The sequence below is a fragment of the Watersipora subatra genome, chromosome 1, assembly GCF_963576615.1.
Source record: "Watersipora subatra chromosome 1, tzWatSuba1.1, whole genome shotgun sequence".
NCBI lineage: Eukaryota > Metazoa > Bryozoa > Gymnolaemata > Cheilostomatida > Watersiporidae > Watersipora > Watersipora subatra.
The window spans coordinates 12,091,322-12,119,282 of record NC_088708.1 but is presented as its reverse complement, the minus strand read 5'-3'; the positions used below and the strand labels follow the sequence as shown (position 1 = coordinate 12,119,282).

The 27,961-nt window shown below is 36.6% G+C and overlaps 1 protein-coding gene across 1 annotated transcript; it reads right to left on the bottom strand.

Moving 5' to 3' along the window:
- Window positions 1–307: 307 nt before the first annotated feature.
- On the bottom strand, window positions 308–18,921 carry LOC137400191 (dentin sialophosphoprotein-like). The gene is made up of 6 exons (XM_068086549.1): window positions 18,719–18,921; window positions 15,920–18,409; window positions 15,650–15,813; window positions 2,309–2,480; window positions 809–2,011; window positions 308–702 (listed from the first exon to the last, which is right to left on the bottom strand). Exons 1-6 carry the CDS (start codon window positions 18,903–18,905, stop codon window positions 539–541), a joined length of 4,380 nt encoding a protein of 1,459 aa, XP_067942650.1. The 5' UTR covers window positions 18,906–18,921; the 3' UTR covers window positions 308–538.
- Between the last annotated feature and the right edge of the window lie 9,040 nt (window positions 18,922–27,961).

Genomic DNA, 27,961 nt, shown 5'->3' with positions numbered 1-27,961 from the left:
TGCAACATATACTTGTCCATTTGAAAACATTTTATCTACATATTAGACTACAGCTAGTCAAACATGAGAGAAGAGAACTCCCTCACATGTATACCATTGTAAACTTCAGCAATGCTTTATGATCATGCTCAATAATTTGGCTTCAATGTGCTTCATGCGAGAATAAATACTATTATGTGTTTAAAAAGTTTTATATTTTTAAATTAAGAAGAATAATTAAAAGTATATATATATATATATATCTTGCATCTCAAAAACTAATCATTGGATGTACAAGAATTTACTATAGAAAGAGAAGATGGAAGAATAAAGTATATATGTATTATGTATTGTATTATAAAGAAAGAAAATGTAGAAACAGCACCTTTGGATGAGCTGGATACACAGGCTAAGCGCTTACTGACTTGGTGTGGATGTATAAGTCTACCATCCGCACCAGACACATTTGTTGCTTGCCACAAAAGTTACTTGTCATCTAGTTTGACTACAATTATGAGTAAACCATAAAAATATAATGGTCAAGCAAAAGGCTATGACCTTATAAGAAAAGTGCTGCTGCGACTGCACTGAGCAGCAGAGAGATCACTCCGGTGGAGGTAGTTGCTGAGGAACCGTACATGCTCAGTAGTCCTTCCAAACCAGCTTCCTTTAACATCTTTTCTAGCTCGGCATCGTCCAATGACAGACCTCCAAGGCCCTTGCCTAAAATTTTGCAACAATTCGTTATAAAAAGTTAAACACTGATATAGTTTATTACTACAAACTATAGATTAACAGCAATTGATTTGGAAATTATCGAAAACCTCACCTGAACCGTCTCCACCTGCACTGTCGTCACCACTGTCATCTCCACTATCACCATCGCTGTCATCACTGCTGCCATCATCACTGCCATCATCACTGTAGTCGTCACTGTAGTCGTCGCTGTTATCGCTAGAGCTGCCGCTATCATCATCGCTAGAGCTGCCGCTATCATCGTCGCTAGAGCTGCCGCTATCATCATCACTAGAGCTGCCGCTATCATCATCACTAGAGCTGCTGCTATCATCATCGCTGTAATCATCGCTGTAGTCATCACTGTAGTCATCGCTGTAATCATCACTGTAGTCATCGCTGCTGTCATCGCTGCTGTCATCGCTGCTGTCATCGCTGTCATCACCACTGTCACCGTTTCCGTAGCCATCTCCATTGCTGTCATCGCCATGGCTATCATCTCCGCTGTCATCACCACTGTCGTCACCGCTGTCATCACCGCTGTCGTCACCGCTGTCATCACCACTGTCATCACCGCTGTCATCACCGCTGTCGTCACCGCTGTCATCACCGCTGTCGTCACCGCTGTCATCACCGCTGTCGTCACCGCTGTCGTCACCGCTGTCGTCACCGCTGTCATCACCGCTGTCGTCACCGCTGTCGTCACCGCTGTCGTCACCGCTGTCACCATCTTTGCCATTTCCATAGCCATCACCATTGCTACCATCACCATTGCTGTCATCTCCATTGCTATCATCTCCATTGCTATCATCTCCATTGCTATCATCTCCATTGCTATCATCTCCATTGCTATCATCTCCATTGCTATCATCTCCATTGCTATCATCTCCATTGCTATCATCTCCATTGCTACCATAACCATCACCACCATCGGCGCTGGCATCATCACCATCGGCAGCGCTAGCATCATCACCACCATCGGCGCTAGCATCATCACCACCGGCAGCGCTAGCATCGTCACCACCATCAGCACCGCCATCATCTCCGGCATCAGCGCTAGCATCATCACCACCATCAGCACCACCATCATCACCGGCAGCGCTAGCATCATCACCACCGTCAGCACCGTCATCATCACCGGCAGCACTAGCATCATCACCACCATCAGCACCGCCATCATCATCACCGGCAGCGCTAGCATCATCACCTCCATCAGCACCGCCATCATCACCATCGGCAGCGCTGGCATCAGCACCACTATCATCTCCTGCTGAACCATCACCAGAGTCTGTTGCAACTGCAAATGATAATACACATTCAGACATATATAGTTTACAACTGTGTGAGTATTTACAAATGGATGCAAATAGCACTGGATTAAACGTCTATTTTAAAGCTAAAATCACACAAATACCTTTTCCAGCTTCTACTATGCCAAAGATAATACAAACTAATTTTATTTAAAGCTGCTTGGGAGTCTCTGTCCTTGTTGTTCTATATAAACTTCTTAGATTTAATATCAACCAAAAAGTATCTTTTTATGTAGACAATGACAAAAAATTACAGTTACAATTACTAGGATTTAGTCTCTTACCTGATTTGTCACCGCTATTATCTCCCCCCTTGCCAGCCGAGCCTGCGGCAGCTAATCCCTTGGTACCATAATCATCAGCTGCAGGAGCAGCAGATGCTAGTGCCAAGAAGCAGAAGAGAACTACAATTGCGATCTTCATGTTGTTGTTGCTGTGAAGTTGAGAGCCTGTCTGCTGGATTACGGCTCAGAGCGTTCCTTTTATTGTAGCCGTCAGCTCTAGGTGTGTTCCTTTGACGTAACCGAGGTGTCGTTGTTGGGCTGTTCTTCTTTTGTACTCATTCATCTTGACAAACCATCTGTTAGCAACCGCTACTCATTAATAGTCATTAATAATATTCTGCTTGTCATTGCAAGGAATGAGTAATCGTCTTCGATAAAAACATTGTTTTTTGCAAACAATTTATGGTTTCATTTATTAAACTCAGTCTACCCACAACATAAGATATTTATCTTTCTTAAACTAATTGACGAGAAATAATGGGCGAAAGAACTCTACTCACTATTCTTTCAATAATAGACGGTTGTGGGTACCGCATAATAAAATAAATATTAATTAGTTTTTGGTGAATATCAATTTCTTGCTTGCATTCTCTGCATGACCATAAGTGCGTTATGGTAAAAACAAAACTATTTTTAGGCATTGAGTCCATGAGCTAATTTTAGAACTGGTTAAGATTCAGCTAAATTAATCATAATTGGATTACAGAGCTCAAGATTAGTTAAGTTCTATACAAGTCACGAGAAGTAGCTTTCTTAAATGTAAAATTAAACACTTGAGTAGCTTTAAGTTTTATACTCTAAAAAGAAATAGTTAAACAATAATAATATCATTCAGCTAAATTTAATAAACATGAATTTTCCCTTTTTTATATATTTTAATCCGTCTGCTAAACGCTATTGAAGAACTCTATTTGTTGGAGTTGTCAGATCAGGATCACTTTAGCCTGTGTTCTTTTGACCAAAACAAACAGTTATGATTAACCGGCAGCCTAAGTTATGGAGAAGAGCTCATTCCCATATGTATTCTTCAGAGGATAAACTTTTGATGAACGAATTACACACCTACCAAATCTACCTACCCAACAGCTTTATTTGCAGGAAACAATATATGGTTTAGCAGCAGTGTCACTGAATTACATAACTTTTGATTTTCTGGGAAATAAAAGGGGTAAAAGGTTTGGAGGAAAAAATCAAACTCTGTTTTTAAAGTTGGGTTACATTTCACACACATGCCTGCACGTACACATATGAGTGTAGGTTCACGCGAACCTATATAAAGTTAGTCTGAAAAACAAGCAAGATTGGATGATCTGTGAAGCCAAACTAAATTTTTAAATTACAGCTGCCAGAATCAACCACATTTTCATCAAACATGACTTGCTAATGGCTGACTATTAGAACTGAGAGATGAGTACAAGAGAAAGCTGGCAAGGTACAGATGTGTCTATAAACAGCAGGATAAATGTACACGCAGGTATATAAATTGTCATTCACCAAGTAAAATCTGTTTCAACATACTTAAATTCTATAACAATTCATGTTTGTAAATCTAAACTCACATGTAAATATAAAGTGTGAGAAACTACTATTCATTTTATTAATAGTCTATTAGTAACAGTTTATGAATAACTCTATAGTTAAGATATGATTTAAGTAACTAGACTCGCACTATAGTTTGCTATAAAGTGAAGTTTGCAGAAAAATATGTCAGTTGTCTCCTCTCGATCATAAATATAACATCATTTTTCTTGTCTTGCCTCAACCGATGTTTCAATATAAAACTTTACACTTGTGCCCAACAGCGTAGCTGCGCTCTCGTAGAAACATATGTGGTCTAGAATGGTTGACAACAGACAACAGGTTGAGGGTTCAATTCCCAAAAAAGGGTCACTGGTGGTTACAGGAATAGCATCCAACATTAGATTGCTCTCTGCAACTCGACATATCTCTAGTTTCATTGCTACTGGCCTCAAGCATGTCTATCCCAGATCATAGAGCAATTTTTTGTGCAACGTTGCTCTTAAAGACATGCACAGTGTATTAAGCTAAGCAGACATCATAATCGATCTTTTACGGATTGCTTTCTCACACACTTGCGCATATGTATAGCGCTGACTTTCTAATTCTAATATTTTTAATGAGACGTGTAGCCGTGTTATACAAATGCTATTGGTTGTTAGCGTCAAATGTTTTATCATTCTTTATGATTTAAGTTATGTACATTAATTATCCACTTATACAATGTATGTGTTCACACAATATACATATATGTACACAAGGAGTGCGTGTCTATGTACTATGTATATAACATATATTGTTATAATGTACATATATGTTATGATATGTTATGTATATACGTGTTATAATATATGTATATATAACATTGCTGGATGTCTTTATAGCTGTTGAAAGCTAACCGCTTTGCCATACTCCGCTGTTTACTATATATCATGTGAAGGTTCTATTGTCTTCATGGTCAGTTCTGTTCTCTGTGACTTAGTGCCTGAACCAGCAATACAACGTTTGTCTAATCCTGAAAGTTACTATCTTATCAATCGACAATGTAGTAAGTAGCCTACGTATGTTCATTTTAAACTCATCTACCAGCAAAGCAAATAAGAGTGACCTGAATGTTCAACATAGAGTTTAAGCTTTATATAGATGTTAAGTTGTTTACCATTAGGAACAAACTAATTTTTTGCGTTTTCACATGAACATGTCTAGAAAAAGTTATGATATGCAAAAACATCATTATGAAGATCTGCAAAGGTTGAAAAAGATGTTTCACTTCTCCTTTATTTTCCTCATTTACACTGAGTACCCTCTTCATCGGCAAATACAATCTGTATGCAATATCATCCTTCAATCTAAGTGCTACTGCTGTACTCATCAACTTGAGGCAAATAATAATCTTTGCTTTGTCTTACTAGAATGAAAAGTAGAGCAGGTGCTCTTTATTAACCATACAAAGATATTATGCTCTGTCAAAGGAAGTTCATGAGGTACGAATGTATATGTACATAGGTCTAAGATGAACGTACTCAACGCTTAACTCTTGCAACATCAAACTATAAGGTAATCTTTGTCAGCAGCAACAGAGTTTTTGGAAACGAGTGAAATATTTCAAATATACTTTAAATTCCTAGTAAAACTTGAGGAATTCTGTGTTGATAGCTGTTTTCTTTATATTGTTGTGCATGAATTTTTTCAGAATAATGGAAACATCTATTAAAAAGAGTGTTCTAATTTTACGTGTAAAATTTACATTTTGGGATTTATGGGTATACGGAAATATTTTTTATAAGAGAGTGAGTGCCCACTTGCTGATCATGGGAAGTCAAGTATATACACATTCTTGTAATGCATGTATAGAGTTTTTGAATTTATCTTAGCCTCTGCTTCAAAGGTGAAAATGCTTTAATACTTCTAATCAGTGTACACAAGGAGTACATGACCCAGTAAGACTTGTACAAAGTCTATTGAGAAGTCTGGCATACTATGATAACGTTTGATTCTTCTTGAAGAAGCTGCTTACTTTATTGTTCGGAATTGATTTGCAATTAAATATTTATATATGAGTTTGGTGAGAATTTGCCACCCAACTTGAAATTTCCTTAAAGAAAAGTTAGACAAGAATTAATCAAGTTAACATCCTGCGTGTGCATAACAAATTACTTTACAGGTAGTGAAGAATATCCGTGACTAACCACAGGCATGGCTTGGAATGTTTACCAAATCTAACAGACAGCAGCAGTGGCTGGAGAGAGCTGAGCAAGGTTTAGATTTTCAGAATGCTTGCTCGACGCGAGATGAGCAGACAAACTATTTATAAGAGTTTAAAAATGTTCTATGTGCTAATCTATGTTCACATTAATAAATATAAAGAGAGGTCTAGCTAGTGTCTATGGTTAAATTAATAAATATAAAAAGAGGTTTAGCCAGTGTCTATATTTAGATTAATAAATATAAAGAGAGGTTTAGCTAGTGTCTATATTTAGATTAATAAATATAAAGAAAGGTTTAGTTAGTGTCTATGATTAGATTAATAAATATAAAGAGAGGTTTAGCTAGTGTCTATATTTAGATTAATAAATATAAAGAAAGGTTTAGTTAGTGTCTATGTTTAGATTAATAAATATAAAGAGAGGTCTAGCTATTGTCTATGTTTTTGGTATGAATAGCAAAGAATACTTGAATGAAAAACCATGTAATTACTTGCTATGGTTCCTGGAGTTTATTTGAATTTCAATCGTCTGAATTGACTCGACTTAGAGTTCCTTGATTCTAGGTACATGTAAATTAGAGCAATAGTGATACAATATGTAAAATTTTGTTTAGCAGGCTCAAAAATTTGTATCCCAAAATGCCCAATAATTTTCGTTAGCAACAACAAGCATTTTGAGGGATTCCAGTTGGCAATTAAAAACGTAAACTGTGAACATCAGAAAGTTTAAATTTTTAACATTTGTGAAAGTGCAACATTTTACTTTATTTAATTTGCTTGTATGATAAAAATAATATAATATACTCTTTTTTGACTAACTAACAACCACTGGTTTTCTTTTACAAAGAAGGTATTTTTATAACAAACGCAATATAATTACACACAATATTGCCATTTCATGAAGAACAAATTTTTATTAAAAAAATAATTTGGTGTAAATGTGGAACAAGATTTCATTGGTAGTTGTTTGCTGTATAAACAAATGCTTTAAGCTAGATCATAGAAGAGCATGATGTGATTCTAATACATGCATACCAGACAAAAGATTGCGCTCGCCCTCTAGCTAGGTATGTGGGTGTGACACCACTTACCACACCTTCATCTTACCAATATTCATTTACATTCTTTGATTCCATCAGTTGCAGCCCATTCGGTCAGAGAAGATGACAGTATTCAAAAGCCTTAGTATGACCATTAGTTAAAACATAGATGTGGATAATCAAATACATCGTTAATAAGTTTACTGGTGGTTACATGACACCGAGGTGAGAGGGCCAGCTACAGTTTATCAAGCGTATAAGCATATCAATGGATACAGGAAGAATGTCAACGAAGGGTGAATGCTAAGTTGCACAACAAATCAATTGGACCTGTTTAGGCAAACCGCCCATTCTGGCTTTGGGAGTGTCTCTGACAATAGGTCTTGGGTGGAGAAGTAGCCGCGTGACATTCATCATGAATTGATCTGCTCGATGAATTCATATAACTCAAGAAAAGAAGAGTACATACTGTATGCTTAAAATTACTAAAAACAACATTAAACCTTCTCACCTACAGCGTTACATAGACCCATGAGTAAAAATAACACGAATGACATTCTTGCAACAACAGTTTTAAAACGGATCTAGAGCTACTTGTTGTGAGTGATGATGTGCGATACTAATTCGGGATATGTTACCGTATTTTGTTCTTTTATACATTATATACTAGTTATAGACTAGACTTCTTGCATTTGCTTGGTCAGCCGTAGTTGAGGTGAGTCAACCCAGTACATGGAAACTTGAAAATTATTTTGTTCACTTTTGTCGAAGCTTCTGCAAATATACTAATGGGGATTCTTTTGCGAATAATATTTACAATGTCAAAGGATTTAATTCACAGCATCTTTTATTTTAATTTTTCATTAAAGAATTTGCGATGGACAACACATCAACATTGTATGCAATCCTTCATAAACAATTGCTTTTGTGTCCTCATCATACAACTGGGCATATATACCTGCTAAGTATCAAGTAGCACAATGAAGTCTGCAACCCTCTTCAATATACAATTATTATATATTATATATAATAAATATATATTGAAAACATATATTTACATTATATTATAATAGATATTTATATTATCGATATAGTATAAATATATATTATCAATTAATATTAATATATAATTATATATCATCAATTATAATAAATATAATATATTTACTATATATTGATAATACATAATAAATACTTTAAACAATTTCGAGACAATTTTTTAAGCAAGGGTGAAGCACTCAACATACAGCAACGATATTCAGAGGTCAGTGTGACCGATGTGCTGACGGAATCTGCACAGTTGACAAGAGCTGTTTGTTGGTAGAAATTGCTGCCAGTTGCCAAATTGATGAAGTTAACTATCTTGTTGCAAACATTCATTAACATCTGCCATGCTGTCTACACATATTGTAACATAATCAAGAGTTTAGCAATGCTATGCTAATGCACATACAGCTTTTTTACAAACCAATGTTTAATTTATTTTACAACGGTGCTGCCGTAGCAATAAATCATAATAAAACAACCAATAGATAACATCAAAAACTCATTTCCAGTCTCTCGCAGGTGCGAGCTTAAGAACTCATATGTTATACCAGTTTATCAGCGTGACATAACTAAGAGCAACTATAAATGAGATAAAAGTAAGACTGATATACTTTTGATAGACAAATCTCTTCATGTTACAGAAATAGCAGCAATTACAGTATATTCTGGTGGCAGTGTTCAACTTTGTAATGTAACCAAGAGGCACTCGCATAAAATGGTGGTATTTTCTGATCTTTGAGAGAAGGTAATAAGAGCCAGTTACAGGCGCATTAGAATAATCCTTACCCGATGTAAGAATATATTCCTTAGTGTTAACATCGCTATTGAAGATCTGTTAGTCTACATGTATGTGAATACAGACCAGTTATAAGCAGTTATAATTCTGGTCTAAAATGAATTTGGTATGGAAACTTGATCAAAACGTAATCACAAAAATTGATGACTAAACATTGTGTGACAAAATAGCAAGAAGACGATTGCATGATCTGCAGAAAGAACTCACATGATCTGCAGAGGCAACTCACACAATCTGTAGATGCAACTCACATGATCTGCAGAGGCAACTCACACAATCTGTAGATGCAACTCACATGATCTGCAGAGGCAACTCACACAATCTGTAGATGCAACTTACATGATCTGTAGAGACAACTCACATGATCTATAGAAACAACTCACGTGATCTGTAGATGCAACTCACACAATCTGTAGATGCAACTCACATGATCTGTAGAGACAACTCACACAATCTATAGAGACAACTCACATAATCTATAGATGCTACTTACAAGATCTGTAGAGACAACTCACATGATCTATAGAAACAACTCACGTGATCTGTAGATGCAACTCACATGATCTGTAGAGACAACTCACATGATCTGTAGAGACAACTCACATGATCTGTAGATGCAACTCACATGATCTGTAGAGACAACTCACATGATCTGCAGAGACAACTTACATGAACACTAAAAACAAATCATTTGGTAGCACAAACAACATATAGGGAAACAATCAGAAATGAACTTTCTGTAAAAATTTACGTCAATTGTTATTAAAACCAATACACTTGGTCCATATAGAAACATATGGGGCACACCAGTTGATAGAAATGCAGTGATTTGCTATAATGACATGATATGACAATTCAATGAATGAGTACAGATACAAAGTTATGCAGCCATAAATACAACATAGCAGTAATGATAACACAGACATACCATGATCACAGGCTCATCATGTAGCCTACATCACTTGCAATAATACACAGAATAAGGTGACAGGTAGCTCTGATTCCTGACATGCAGCTTTAAGGGTCACAATTAATTTAAGTCTATATTATACCCATGACCCTTGTACTCAGTTCCCATTGTTTTTTTTGTGTAATGCTTCTGCTGTGCATTATACATGTATGAGACAACTTCGTGTCTAACATTTCTACACAAAATATATCAGCCAACAAAATAAACAAACAAATGAATAAATTTGAATATAGACTTAATATATACATTGAGGTTTGTAGACATAATGTAACATACACTCAACCTATACACTGATGTTCATAGACATAATGTAACATAAACTTAACATATACGTTGATGTTTATTGATATAACGGTACATAGACTTAACTTATACATGTACATTGATGTTCATAGACATAGTGTAACATAGACTTAACATATACATTGATGTTTATAGACATGATGGTACATACATGTAGACTTAACATATACATTGATGTTCTTAGACATAACGGTACATAAACCTAACATATACATTGATGTTCATAGACATAATGTAACAGAGACTTAACATATACAGTGATGTTCATAGACATAACTGAGACATAATATGCTTGTTGACTTAATCCAACTTAGCTACAGATGTAGGAACTAACATTTAATGGTAACATTCTGATGATAAATACCTCAAACTATTTTAGATAGTTTATTTGTTTCTCTAAAAATAATATATATAATATAGTTATAATACATGTATATATAACATATATTAAAGTTGGCTTAAAATTCAGTACCATATTACAATATCTTCAGTACCTATGAAGCCACCTAAATATTGTCAATAGGAATGGCCACGCTAAAGAGATTCAGCCCTGGAATTAGCTGACACTTTGGACCCACCCAAAACATGCAAATAAGGCACGCCTCTATTACCCATAATTGAATAAGTGGCTATTGAAAGCTCTAGGACAATCTAAGACATAATAGTAGTTAATTATTGAGTACTCTACCAACATGTGGCTATAACATCATCAAAAGATTGTATGGTCTTCTGATATCAAACAGCTTATGATATACACCTCATTTGTACAAGACAACTTTGCTCTCCATTGAACCTCACTTTATTCTAATGATTTGGTAAATCTTTCATATTCATGGAATTTCCTTCAGTAATTACTTGTCAGTATATGGAATGTGTAATTAAAGGGTGAATTTAAACAAAAAATTTCAAAGATTTTTAATTCAAACCTGACCAAAAAACACCACATGTAAGAAAATAAGTTTTATGTACCTTTTCTGTCTAAAAATATAACACTTGATACACCAGTATTATAATGATTATAGTATTTTGTAAATTATGCAGTGAATTAATTACAGGGTTTATCTAAATCTTGGCAAATGTACTGTAAATCATGGTAGATAAACCATCTACCTCAGTGTAAGTCTTGGAGCAGCTTGACATTCTCAGCAAAAGGCTGGTTTTTTAGTAGTAGTAAGTAGATGTTTCATGATAGTTAATATTTTATCATGACCAGTGTCATTAAATCAGCAATATGTTTATGTTTTCACGGAAATTGCATTTGTGTTCAGATGTTGTCTCCCTTTCTTTCTGTTTATTCAGTTCAGCTGCTGTAGTAATGTATCTTCATGTTATCAAGGGAGATACGTATTAAAAAAGCTTAGTAACAGATTCACCGTTTTGTAAACATGAGTTTTATTAGATTATGTTTTACGTGAGCTCCGTGTGGTCGACACAGTGTCTTTTCAGGTATATAACAACTTTGGTAGGTTCTATGTGACAGAAATCATGTTATGACTGACAATACGAGCCCCATCTGGTCGACACAGTGCCTTTATAGTTATATAACAACTTTGGTAGGTTCTATGAGACAGAAATTATGTTATGACTTACAATATGAGCCCCATCTGGTCAACATAGTGCCTTTTCGGGTATATAACAACTTTGGTAGGTTCTATGTGACAGAAATTATGTTATGGCGGACAATATGAGCCCCATCTGGTCAACACAGTGCCTTTTCAGGTATATAACAACTTTGGTAGGTTCTATGTGACAGAAATTATGTTATGACTGACATTATGAGCCCCATCTGGTCAACACAGTGTCTTTTCAAGTATATAACAACTTTGGTAGGTTCTATGAGACAGAAATCATGTTATGGCTGACAATATGAGCCCCATCTGGTCAACACAGTGTCTTTATAGTTATATAACAATTTTGGTAGGTTCTATGAGACAGAAATTATGTTATGACTTACAATATGAGCCCCATCTGGTCAACACAGTGCCTTTTCAGGTATATAACAACTTTGGTAGGTTCTATGTGACAGAAATTATGTTATGGCGGACAATATGAGCCCCATCTGGTCAACACAGTGCCTTTTCAGGTATATAACAACTTTGGTAGGCTCTATGTGACAGAAATTATGTTATGACTGACATTATGAGCCCCATCTGGTCAACAAAGTGTCTTTTCAGGTATATAACAACTTTGGTAGGTTCTATGTGACAGAAATTATGTTATGGCTTACATTATGAGCTCTGTCTGGGAAACAGAATGCTTTTGTGCTTCTATTAGCACTGATTATCAATTTATGGAAATACGTAAGATTGTTAATTAACAGGCATACAAAAGAGTTTTACATATTTCATTCTGACACCAGATCCCTCGCTGGATATGTTTTCAAACCAACACTCCACCACCTCATAATATAGGAGTGGTGAGAATGTGCAGACAGAATTCACTCCACCACATCATAATATAGGAGTGGTGAGAATGTGCAGACAGAATTGCAATAGGAAATACTTCACAAATTTCTTGTAAAAAGTTGGACAACAAGCTTAAAAGATTGGCCGTATTTTACCATAAATTGATCAAAGGCTGCCAAAAGTGGAAAATGATCATTATAGATATATATGCATCGACATAATCACTTTTGTTTGTTTCAGTGATAAAGTGACCAGCTACTGTACCACTATTATCTATTGCTGAGCAGATGAGCCTAAATGCTTTATTCAACTAATTTTGCAGAAAAACTGTTTCCCAAAGAATTTGTATACGCATATTCGCTAATCACTTTTATCTATTGCTACCTTGTTAAAATAACCCTCAGTGTTGGTTACAACCTTCATGTTTTATAAATTTAAAACACCAACAAACAATCACATTAGTTTTTACCAGCTAGTTGGTTCAGGGTCGTATCTTCTTATAATGCAGCTACTGCATTGGCAGTACCATTTTTTGAGGCTCATAATCCTGGAATTCACATCATTTTTGCTTGATTTTAATAAATCTTTAAAAAGCTGAAGAAACACGAAATTTTCACTTATGGGCGCCGCCATATTGAATCAGTATCAGTGGTAACAACACTAAGTCACGCGCTTCGTGAGAGGTATCATTGATGTCCAAATTATCCCACTCATCACCAAGTGCGTTCTTTGCAAATTCAATTGCAACCCAAAGAGATCATTGATGGAGCACACTGTTGGACTACAGTGTTTAAGCTGCATGTGGGTTATTTGAGCAAAGCACTAAAGAAGTTTATTGAGAATTGGTTATTATTATTGCTATTATTATTTATTTATATTATTTATTTATTTGTTATTATTATTGATTGAGAAAGATCATTCAGCGCTATGAACCGGGTCCTGACTACCATAAGGGCCTCTATGGGTCAAAAAAGACTGAACAACTTACTAATACTACATGTGCATAATGATCTAACTGATAGGCTAGACATACAAGCTATCATTGACACTTTCAAACACTCCCACAGTGAAAGATCTTCCCTCCTTTAAATTAATTCTAACTAAGTATTTGTGTAAATGACTCAGTTTACTCATGCTTCTACTTGTTCAGTATTATAGACTATTATTAGTACAAGTGCTTTATTTTTAACTTGGTGCTCTATTAATTTTACTTTTTATTTCTACAATATTATTTAATTAAACTATTTTATAGGAGACTACTCGTCTCCTACACCATTCAGCAATGCACCCGGTGATAATTCTACCTCATGCTAGCTGTGGCCAATCCCTTTAGCAGCTTCCATTCACATTATATTTTTAATAAGGGTGGTTAAAGACAATCTTAATAAACATTTTTATTTTTAGAAAACAGTGGCTTATAATGTCAAATTTGCTGTTAGAACGTGTGCCCCATCAGAAGCCAAGTGTGCTAGATTTACACCATTTTGACTAGTTATACTAAAAAATTTTGCGGGGAGAACCCTCGGACCCCGCCCCCCACCGAGAGAGTGCTCGACACCGCGCTCAGACTCTCCCAGCGGGACCATTTTCAAACAGGTAGATACAATCCTGAGTTGGTTGGGTTTACACATTGCTTGCTTTAATTAACTTCAAACAATGCGAGGGTTTTAGCCAACTATTTGTAGTTTGTGATGTGCTGTCAAGAGGCAACGGGTGGCAAAGATGTATGCCGGTGTATAATATACAGAATTGCATTATATTGTCATTGCAACCACAGCAGTGAAACGCTTTGAAGACATTAAGTGCCATGTTTCTTTATATACTTTTATATATTTTTTATAGCCATAGCGAAAGTAAAAAGAACAGCATAAAATAAAAAGCATTAGTGTAGCTTTGCTCTCTGCTGAATTATTATTATAAGTATTTTTGTATTTTGTAGGTTTTCATATTTCTTATTAATTGTGGTTACTATGACCATTGGACAAGTTTATAACTGTATGTCAATTTTATAGAAATCTCTAAGGTAAGAACTGTTCTATATTTCTCACTGTTAAATAATTAACAACTCAGTTTAAAAATAACAAATAAACACGCTGCACAATGTTTTTAATAAAACTCTTTACAAACTTTAGCATTGAAGTTCATTTTAGCAGTTCCTGTCAAACAGAGTGTGACTGAATGCTTAATATTCACTTTTTGACTCTATACATTCCATACTAGTGTTTGTAGTGTGCAAGTTAGCAAATGGCATTTCTATAGAGATTCATTCATTTTAATAATATTTGTTAAAACAGTGCATTACACAGCTTTTTTGCTATAAGCTACAGTAAATGACTGAGCAATGACGAGATGATAAACTAATATTCACAAATGTAGTTGTATATTCATTATTGCAAGTTGTCAAGCGTGTTACCATTGTTCAAACAGGACCAAAACTTTAAAAACCTGTCCCGGTATCAAAGATTATTTGATCTATCGAAACTATCTGTTGCTTTGAAAGTTTTAGGAGATACCTATGTTACGTGTGTATATACATATATATAGAAGGACATGCGTATGTTGATAGTGGCATGGTTAATAAATATAAATGTGTATTGTATATACAATGTATTATATAACAATGAAGTATTATTCTTGGCCTCACAAATGATTAAAGTGCATTGACAATATGCAAAACTGGAGCACACAAGCTTTGGATGTTTCATTCAAAAAATTGATTAACAAAATAATGAAAATATAAAAAATAATACATAAACACCTAAAAATTGTTAAAACAGAAACCTCTAGCCAAGTGATTTACTGCAGAAATGCTTTGAAATGTTATCGAAATAGCTCCATCACAAAGTCTTTTGCTTAAAGGCTCATTGTATGAGCAAATAGACAAGCATTAAAAATGAACTCACTTTTGTTGTTTTAAAGAATGTTGCAAGGAGATTTGTCATGCCTTCAGCTTTTCTGTTTCAATCTACTGACCAGGTTTGTGAGCATCAGTGAAAAAATCACTTCATAAATTTCCAAAGATATTGGTAAAAAAACTCTATTTACAAGAAAAGAACAGCTGCTACCGCTGCGAGTAGTAGAGAGACAAGTCCGGTAGCGAGTGGAGCAGTGTTGCCGTACAGACCAGCAAGACCTCCGATACCGGCGTCCTTGAGCAGTTTGTCTAACTCATCATCGTTCATGGAAAGACCATATGTTTGCAGCACATCATCAGCGGCATCTGAAATTATAATCACTATTATTAGCTTGCTATGCCATAGAAATTATGTTTGACTTGAAGAAACAACAGAAATGTCTTAACTACAAACTAAAATAAATATAGTTACCTCCTGCATTGCCTTCTCCGCTGTCAGCTCCATTGTCATTGTTGTCGTCGCTGTTGTCATCGCTGTTGTCATCGCTGTTGTCATCGCTGCCATTTTCACTATCATCACTGTCACCATCACTGTAATCAGCGCTGTCGCTATCATCGTCACTGCCACCATTGCTATCGTCATCACTGCCATCGTCGCTATAATCATGAGCACTATAATCATCACTGCCATCGTCGCTGCCATCGTCGCTGCCATAGCTGTCACTATCACTGCTACCATCACTGCTGCCATCACTGCTGCCATCACTGCTATCATCACCGCTGTCGCTGCCATTGTCACCATAGCCATCATCGCTGCCATCATCGCTGCCATCATCGCTACCATCATCGCTGCCATCGTCACTGTCGGCACTGCTGTCATCACTGCTGTCATCACTGCTGTCATCATCGCTGCCATCACTGCTGTCATCGCTACTGTCATCATCACTGTCATCACTGCTTCCGTCATCACTGCTGCCGTCATCACTGCTGCCGTCATCACTGCTGCCATCGTCGCTGCTGCCATCATCGCTGCTGCCGTCATCACTGCCACCCTTGCCATAGCCATGACCACTGTCACCATCGCTGTCATCATCGCTGTTGTCATCATCGCTGTCATCATCGCTGCTGTCATCATTGCTGCTGTCATCATCGCTGCTGTCATCATCGCTGCTGTCATCACTATCATCACTGTCATCACTGTCATCACTATCATCATCGCTGCTGTCATCGTCGCTACCATCTCCATAGCCGTTGCTTCCATCATCACTGCTGTCATCACTGCTGTCATCGCTGCCATCAGCGCTGCTGTCATCGCTGCTATCATCACTGCTATCATCGCTGCCATCTCCATAGCCGTTGCTTCCATCATCGCTGCCATCATCACTGCTGTCATCGCTGCCATCATCACTGCTGTCATCGCTGCCATCATCACTACTGTCATCGCTGCCATCATCACTGCTATCATCACTGCCATCATCACTGCCATCATCACTGCCATCATCGCTGCCATCTCCATAGCCATCACTTCCATCATCGCTGCCATCATCACTGCTGTCATCGCTGCCATCATCGCTGCCATCATCGCTTCCATCATCACTGCCATCATCGCTATTATCATCTCCATAACCATCACTGCCATCATCGCTGCCGTCATCGCTGCCGTCATCGCTGCCGTCATCGCTGCCGTCATCGCTGCCGTCATCGCTGCCGTCATCGCTGCCGTCATCGCTGCCGTCATCGCTGCCGTCATCGCTGCCGTCATCGCTGCCGTCATCGCTGCCGTCATCGCTGCCGTCATCGCTGCCGTCATCGCTGCCGTCATCGCTGCCGTCATCGCTGCCGTCATCGCTGCCGTCATCGCTGCCGTCATCGCTGCCGTCATCGCTGCCGTCATCGCTGCCGTCATCGCTGCCGTCATCGCTGCCGTCATCGCTGCCGTCATCGCTGCCGTCATCGCTGCCGTCATCGCTGCCGTCATCGCTGCCATCATCACTGCTGTCATCGCTGCCATCATCACTACTGTCATCGCTGCCATCATCACTGCTATCATCACTGCCATCATCACTGCCATCATCACTGCCATCATCGCTGCCATCTCCATAGCCGTCACTTCCATCATCGCCGCCATCATCGCTTCCATCATCACTGCCATCATCGCTGCCATCATCACTGCCATCGTCACTGCCATCATCGCTGCCATCGTCGCTGCCATTATCACTGCCATCATCACTATTGTCATCTCCATATCCATCACTGCCATCATCACTACCGTCATCATAACTGCCATAATCACTGTTGTCCACACTACCGTCATCAGATCCATCATCACTGCCATCATCAGATCCATCATCGCTGCCATCATCGCTGCCATCATCGCTGCCATCATCAGATCCATCATCGCTGCCATCATCAGATCCATCATCAGATCCATCATCGCTGCCATCATCAGATCCATCATCAGATCCATCATCACTGCCATCATTGCTGCCATCATCAGATCCATCATCTCCATTGGCACCGCCATCTCCATTTCCATAGCCATCACCTCCTGCATTTTTACCACCACCATTGCCATCAACATCTCCGCTGTCATCACCACCATCTCCGCTGTCGTCACCATCACCGCTGTCATCACCACCATCTCCGCTGTCGTCACCATCTCCACTATCGTCATCACCGTCTCCGCTGTCATCGCCATCTCCGCTGTCGTCACCACCATCTCCGCTGTCGTCACCATCACCGCTGTCGTTACCATCACCGCTATCGTCACCACCATCTCCGCTGTCACCACCATCACCGCTGTCGTCGTCACCACCATCTCCACTGTCGTCACCATCTCCGCTATCATCACCGCCATCTCCACTGTCGTCACCACCATCGCCGCTGTCATTGCCATCTCCACTATCATCTGCTCCACTAGCATCTGCACTTACTCCTGAGTCATCATCGGCATCATCATCAGCTATAAAATTATAAGCAGAATTGTTGTTACAGTTTTGAATGAGGTTGGATTATCGTTTGAACAGATTCGTGTGTTTGTCACAACTCTAAGTCATGTAAAAGTACACTGCAAATAAATTCAGCAAAACCCAAGATCACTGTCTTATTAGTCAAGTTCATAAATTTGGTAAAAACCTTCTAAATTTGGTATATATAATCTTGTTTTAAAATTACAAATATCAAGTTAATGTTACAGTTCTCGCAGTCTATAAAATATACACAAAAACACTGTTTACTTAAACCAACTAATAGAGTAGCATGTAACTTTTACCTGATGCCCCGACAGAAGCATCATCTCCTCCTGCACTTGCTGATCCTCCTCCAGCAGCTCCTCCTCCAGATGAGCCTGCCGCTGCTGAACCTGCAGCAGCTAATCCCTTGGTACCATAATCATCAGCTGCCGGAGCAGTAGATGCTAGTGCCAAGAAGCAGAAGAGAACCACAATTGCGAGCTTCATGTTGCTGCTACAGAGTGTGGAGCTTGTATGCCAGATTCTGAGACTGCTGTCCTCTTATACTCTTCTCTATAGGCCTAGACTATGACTTCCTCCTAACATTCTGACGTTTCCATGGTGGCATCCTTCTATAGACAGACTGGTTGGTAGGTGTCATCAGCATTCATTTTCTGAGACACACCTTGATTTGCTAGCAACAAAATGCTCATTAATATATGCATCCTCATTATCTTAACTCATCAAATTGGTAACTCAGATTTACCATATAGCTTCTTTGAGCTTAATGAATTTTGCACTTTTGTCCTTTTTTTCAGCATTAAAGTGTTCAGCATATTTCGTGATTGTTTTAGAAGTTCTTGGAAATTTTAAACAAAACAAGGTAGTTCAAATAGACCACACATCCTGTAATTAGCGATATACTTCGAATATCAACGCCTATTTCTAAATAAAAAGGCTTCAAATGATAGTTTTTTTATTAGTTAGTCATCCTGGATAATTATAGAATAGAGATACTAAGCTAACATGCTTGAATTTAACCCTCAATAGTTTTTTATTGATAGTAATAAAACACTACAAGTAGAATGAACAAAAAGTGTTATAGCTGTAGATTAGTGTGATGTTGACCTACTGCAGACATATTCCAATATTCTCTATCAACTGTAAAACAATTTATTGTAATTCTAGTGAAATTATCCACTTTTAGTTTTACAGTCCTTAATCAAGCGACAGTAGTTTGTGTTATACATTTATATTTAAACAAACATTAGAGTTCTCAAATAGAAATTTATAAATTGATGAAACTACTTACCAGATGAAACCAGTTACTTGATGAAAGTAGTAAGTGGTTTTATATAATAACCGGTTTTATAATTTTATAGCTTCTAAAGACTTAATGAACAGTTAGTTATACATAAAAGTAAATCAGTTTACTGTACATACATGTAAATGTAATAAAATAAAAGTCAAATAAAGTTAGTCATAGTCTGGTCTTTTCACCACTTTCTTTTTTATTAGTTGCTTTTCTTATTAAGTAGTATCATTGACCTCATTATTTTTTTCCAAGAAGTCATGGTAAAGCTATCTCAGGACTCATTTTGCTTTTGTGAGCAACAAAGTTCCTCATGACTTTTAATGCTACAAAAAGTTTAGCTAAGCCTTTAAGTTTGTTGATATATAATCAATAGTAGTTAACACAAAACTCTCTACAGTCTTAGCTGTAAACAGCTGTTATAAAACTGCTTTGGCCAAGCCAATAAAACAAGCCAGTAGAGCAACAAGCCAATAAAACAGTTTGACTGCCAATTGTAGACATTACAGACCTTACTCTCCACAAATCCTCTTGACTTTACCTACCCGTACTCGCAGGTAAGTGGTTTCATCCGGTAAGTGGTTTCATCAGGTAAGTGGTTTCACCATGTAAGTGGTTTTATCAGGTAAGTTGTTTCATCAAGTAGGTGGTGTCATCAAGTAAGTGGTTTCATCGGGTAATTGGTTTCATCAGGTGAGTGGTTTCATCAGGTAAATGGTTTCATCCGGCGAGTGGTTTTATCAGGTAAAAGGTTTCATCAGGTAATTGGTTTCATCAGGTAAGTGTTTTCATTAAGTAGGTGGTGTCATCAAGTAAGTGGTTTCATCAGGTAATTGGTTTCATCAGGTAAGTGTTTTCATTAAGTAGGTGGTGTCATCAAGTAAGTGGTTTCATCAGGTAATTGGTTTCATCAGGTGAGTGGTTTCATCAGGTAAGTGGTTTCATCAGGTCAATGGTGTCATCAGGTAAGGGATTTTATTAGGTACATGTAAGTAGTTTCATCAAGTAAGTGGTTTCATAAGGTAAATGGTTTCATTCGGCAAGTGGTTTCATCGGGTAAGGGGTTTCATCAGGTAAGTGGTTTTATCAGGTAAGTGGTTTCATCAGGTAAGTGGTTTCATCAGGTAAATGGTTTCAAAAGTATTGGTGACTTTGTGATGCAGTTACTAGCTACTGCATTAAGTCATATATTATTGACACGTGCATCTTAGGAAGGATTGGAAAAGGTGTCATGAGACTTTCGCTAGCCACTTTAGACTGTTTCCTTACCACTCTTCAACTAGGGTTTAAAATATCAGTTCAAAATAACTTGCTAAGGTACATGAGTTTATTTAAACACTTTCCTGGGATTAAATATTTTAACACCAATCTTTATTTGTATATGATATATTTTTGTGAACGCTGACACTAACCAGTTTTATGTTATCATAGAAAGTCACACCTCCTTTATTTGTGACACGTCGAGGCAAGTACTCTCAGCCGTAAGTATCTCGATACGTATCCTTTTATTACCTTTACTTACCTACTCATCCATCAGTATTTCTATTTTATGGCATCCACAGACAGCGTAGCGAGTATAGTTGTTAATACATGCTAGTACTCTAGAAGTTTAGTGTGCTGTGAGGAATCATTAGATGTGCTGATAAAGATCAAATAATAATAATCTACATGTATATTAATAAGTATATTAATATTAGTATAAGTATATTAATAAGTACTAAGTATTTATCCTTTTACACACATGTGACTAACATTATTTTCTATTCTGTGACACAAACATACTACATACACCAACATACTACATACACCAACATACTACATACACCATCATACTACATACACCATCATACTACATACACCATCATACTACATACACCATCATACTACATACAGCAACATACTACATACACCAACATACTACATACACCATCATACTACATACAGCAACATACTACATACACCATCATACTACATACACCATCATACTACATACACCATCATACTACATACACCAACATACTACTTACACCAACATACTACATACACCATCATACTACATACACCATCATACTACATACACCATCATACTACATACACCATCATACTACATACACCAACATACTACATACACCATCATACTACATACACCATCATACTACATACACCATCATACTGCATACACCATCATACTACATACACCATCATACTACATGCACCATCATACTACATACACGAACATACTACTTACACCAACATACTACATACACCATCATACTACATACACCATCATACTACATACACCATCATACTACATACACCATCATACTACATACACCAACATACTACATACACCATCATACTACATACACAAACATACTACATACATCAACATACTTCATACACCAACATACTACATACACCATCATACTTCATACACCATCATACTACATACACCAACATACTATATACACCATCATACTACATACACCATCATACTACATACACCAACATTTTACATACACCAACATACTATATACACCATCATACTACATACAGCAACATACTACATACACCAACATACTACATACACCAACATACTATATACACCATCATACTACATACACCATCATACTACATACAGCAACATACTACATACACCAACATACTACATACACCATCATACTACATACACCATCATACTACATACACCATCATACTACATACACAAACATACTACATACACCATCATACTACATACACCAACATACTATATACACCATCATACTACATACACCATCATACTACATACACCAACATACTACATACACCAACATACTACATACACCATCATACTACATACACCAACATACTATATACACCATCATACTACATACACCATCATACTACATACACCAAAATACTACATGCACCATCATACTATATACACCATCATACTACATACACCATCATACTACATACACCATCATACTACATACACCATCATACTACATACACCATCATACTGCATACACCATCATACTACATACGCCATCATACTACATACACCATCATACTACATACACCATCATACTACATACACCATCATACTACATACACCATCATACTACATACACCAACATTTTACATACACCAACATACTATATACACCATCATACTACATACAGCAACATACTACATACACCAACATACTACATACACAAACATACTACATACACCAACATACTACATACACCATCATACTACATACACCAACATACTACATACACAAACATACTACATACACCATCATACTACATACACCAACATACTACATACACCATCATACTACATACACCAACATACTACATACACAAACATACTACATACACCATCATACTACATACACAAGCATACTACATACACCATCATACTACATACACAAACATACTACATGCACCATCATACTACATACACCATCATACTACATACACCAACATTTTACATACACCAACATACTATATACACCATCATACTACATACACCAACATACTACATACACCAACATACTACATACACAAACATACTACATGCACCATCATACTACATACACCATCATACTACATACACCAACATTTTACATACACCAACATACTATATACACCATCATACTACATACACCAACATACTATATACACCAACATACTACATACACAAACATACTACATGCACCATCATACTACATACACCATCATACTACATACACCATCATACTACATACACCATCATACTACATACACCAACATACTACATACACCAACATACTATATACACCAACATACTACATACACAAACATACTACATACACCATCATACTACATACACCATCATACTACATACACCATCATACTACATACACCATCATGCTACATACACCAACATATTACTTACACCAACATACTATATACACCATCATACTACATACACCAACATACTATATACACCAACATACTACATACACAAACATACTGCATGCACCATCATACTACATACACCATCATACTACATACACCAACATACTACATACACCAACATACTATATACACCAACATACTACATACACAAACATACTACATGCACCATCATATTACATACACCATCATACTACATACACCATCATACTACATACACCATCATACTACATACACCAACATACTACATACACCATCATACTACATACACCAACATACTACATACACCAACATACTATATACACCAACATACTACATACACAAACATACTACATGCACCATCATACTACATACACCATCATACTACATACACCAACATACTACATACACCAACATACTATATACACCAACATACTACATACACAAACATACTACATGCACCATCATACTACATACACCATCATACTACATACACCAACATTTTACATACACCAACATACTATATACACCATCATACTACATACAGCAACATACTACATACACCATCATACTACATACACCAACATACTATATACACCAACATACTACATACACAAACATACTACATACACCAACATACTACATACACCATCATACTACATACACCAACATACTACATACACAAACATACTACATACACCATCATACTACATACACCAACATACTACATACACCATCATACTACATACACCAACATACTACATACACAAACATACTACATACACCATCATACTACATACACAAACATACTACATACACCATCATACTACATACACAAACATACTACATGCACCATCATACTACATACACCATCATACTACATACACCAACATTTTACATACACCAACATACTATATACACCATCATACTACATACACCAACATACTATATACACCAACATACTACATACACAAACATACTACATGCACCATCATACTACATACACCATCATACTACATACACCAACATTTTACATACACCAACATACTATATACACCATCATACTACATACACCAACATACTATATACACCAACATACTACATACACAAACATACTACATGCACCATCATACTACATACACAATCATACTACATACACCATCATACTACATACACCATCATACTACATACACCAACATACTACATACACCAACATACTATATACACCAACATACTACATACACAAACATACTACATACACCATCATACTACATACACCATCATGCTACATACACCAACATTTTACTTACACCAACATACTATATACACCATCATACTACATACACCAACATACTATATACACCAACATACTACATACACAAACATACTGCATGCACCATCATACTACATACACCATCATACTACATACACCAACATACTACATACACCAACATACTATATACACCAACATACTACATACACAAACATACTACATGCACCATCATATTACATACACCATCATACTACATACACCAACATACTACATACACCAACATACTATATACACCAACATACTACATACACCAACATACTACATGCACCATCATACTACATACAGCAACATACTACATACACCAACATACTACATACACCAACATACTACATACACCAACATACTATATACACCATCATACTACATACACCAACATACTACATACACCAACATACTACATACACCAACATACTACATACACCAACATACTATATACACCATCATACTACATACACCAACATACTACATACAGCAACATACTACATACACCAACATACTACATACACTAACATACTACATACACCAACATACTACATACACCAACATACTACATACACCAACATACTACATACACCATCATACTACATACACCATCATACTATATACACCAACATACTATATACACCAACATACTACATACACCAACATACTACATACACCATCATACTACATACAGCAACATACTACATACACCAACATACTACATACACCAACATACTACATACACCAACATACTATATACACCATCATACTACATACACCAACATACTACATACACCAACATACTACATACACCAACATACTACATACACCAACATACTATATACACCATCATACTACATACACCAACATACTACATACAGCAACATACTACATACACCAACATACTACATACACCAACATACTACATACACCAACATACTACTTACACCAACATACTACATACACCAACATACTACATACACCATCATACTACATACACCATCATACTATATACACCAACATACTATATACACCAACATACTATATACACCATCATACTACATACAGCAACATACTACATACACCAACATACTACATACACCAACATACTACATACACCAACATACTACATACACCAACATACTACATACACCAACATACTACATACACCAACATACTACATACACCAACATACTACATACACCATCATATGTTTCAGTTTATGATTTTTCTGTTACTGCAACTTACAATTCACTATCCTGACTCCTCTGCAATACTATAAAAACTTTTAAAACACTTTTGTTTGATTCACTTACTAATTCCAGATTTTGGTTTTCTCAATTTTGTTTTTGACATGTAACGAAAGACATTATTTTTGTTAGTGATTTACTAATGCCAATAAAATGTTCCACATAAACACATCTGCACAATTGAAGAACTTTGAAAGCAAATGATTAGTCCAGGTAGATGAAAGCTGAATGTCATTGCAATTACGTTGCAATCTTTTTTCCCAGTTTTCACCCCTAGCTTTCATTAGTGTGAAGATTAGTTCATTAGCATTGAGAGTAAGAAAGTGGTACTGGCATCCTAAAATATACCACAACAGTTTTTTTAAAAGAAAACAAGGCATTCCTAAATGATACTTTCAGTTTGTCTTGTTTCATCGCTGAACTAATCACCCGGTGCTATGTGATCTGCTGCCAGTTCACTTGAGTCAGCGATGCTGCCAGCAGTTTCCTGTAGGCTCTGTTAAACCGCCAACTGCACAACCAATTTATAAAAACTTTACTACAAGGTAAAGAGGTGTTCAAGCTATTTTTCATGCAACGAAGTTCTACTAATTGAGAGCGTCAGAATTGAAGTCCTTCATGGACTGAACATCTTAGCTAGGAACTTTGGCCACAAGCATCCTAATTAATTCCACGCTAAAGACGATCATAGTACAATGGCTATTTGTCTCACAGGCATCAGGATAATCCTTTCTAAAATGGACCTATGAGCTCTTTACTCAAAGGTTGCTGAAGAAAAAACTATTTCCTCTCAGCAAGTGTCAATCTTTAACCTTAGGCGTGTCAGACAAAGGACACGGTGGCTTCAAATGGCTAGGATAACACAGGGTGGATGTATCCATGTATATATTATATGATAAACAGTATAGAGTTGGGTAAAGAATAAATTATCTTAGCATTAATGATGTAACGCACTGCTCTTAAAATTCATAGATATAATATCTGTGACCGCTCCCTTAGTAGTTTCAGAAAATCTGATTGGCCGGCTAAAAATAGTTATAGAAAAGCATGTCTTATTTTTCAATTTATGAACTTTTATTCTGACCTTCAGAGTGACGTCTTTAGCCTGGTATGCTAAGAATTCCAATTCTGATTATTAGGGCTGAGTTCCTCATTAATACTCACATAATTACCAACAGACACACAAGAACAACTGTTCCATAATAACCGCTAATAGTAACAATAATATTCATGATAAATTGCTTATTTTAAATAGATATAAGAGTCACTGAAACGCTTGTAGTTGTACACAGTTGCTGACAGATATTTAAACATTAAAAAAATACTGCTTGATGTACTAACATATCAATGAAAATATTTTTGTTTAGAAGGCATGAAATCTGGCAGTTGACAACACATAAAATACAATAAGTTAAAAATGTTTTTAATAATATTTTTTACATAAAAAGTTTTTGATATATATTTGAGTGGGTGTGGCCATTTTGTAAAATTTTGGATTGATTTAGTTTGGTACAAACTTGACAACAACAAGGTTGTCTTTAAACAAAGTCTATTGTCTAATGCTTCGTGCCTCCTGCAAAGTCGCCAAATGTTTAGTTTCAAAACTTTGTCTGAAAAAAGCCTCTTAAAAGCCCACTTGCAAGCTATTGGATTAAAAATGAAATAAAATTCAGCGGATCACTGCGCTTATCGCTAATCAATAATCAACTTACCATTACATATATAGCACCATGTGCGTT

What these genes read in the sequence shown, in the direction of transcription:
- LOC137400191 (XM_068086549.1), bottom strand. Translation starts at nt 18,905, where the DNA reads ATGAAGCTCGCAATTGTGGTTCTCTTCTGCTTCTTGGCACTAGCATCT. An exon ending in CGGAGAAGGCAATGCAGGAG is followed by an intron (nt 15,814 to 15,919) that starts GTAACTATATTT and finishes TTATAATTTCAG; the next exon opens with ATGCCGCTGATGATGTGCTG. An exon ending in TAATAGCGGTGACAAATCAG is followed by an intron (nt 2,012 to 2,308) that starts GTAAGAGACTAA and finishes TATCATTTGCAG; the next exon opens with TTGCAACAGACTCTGGTGAT.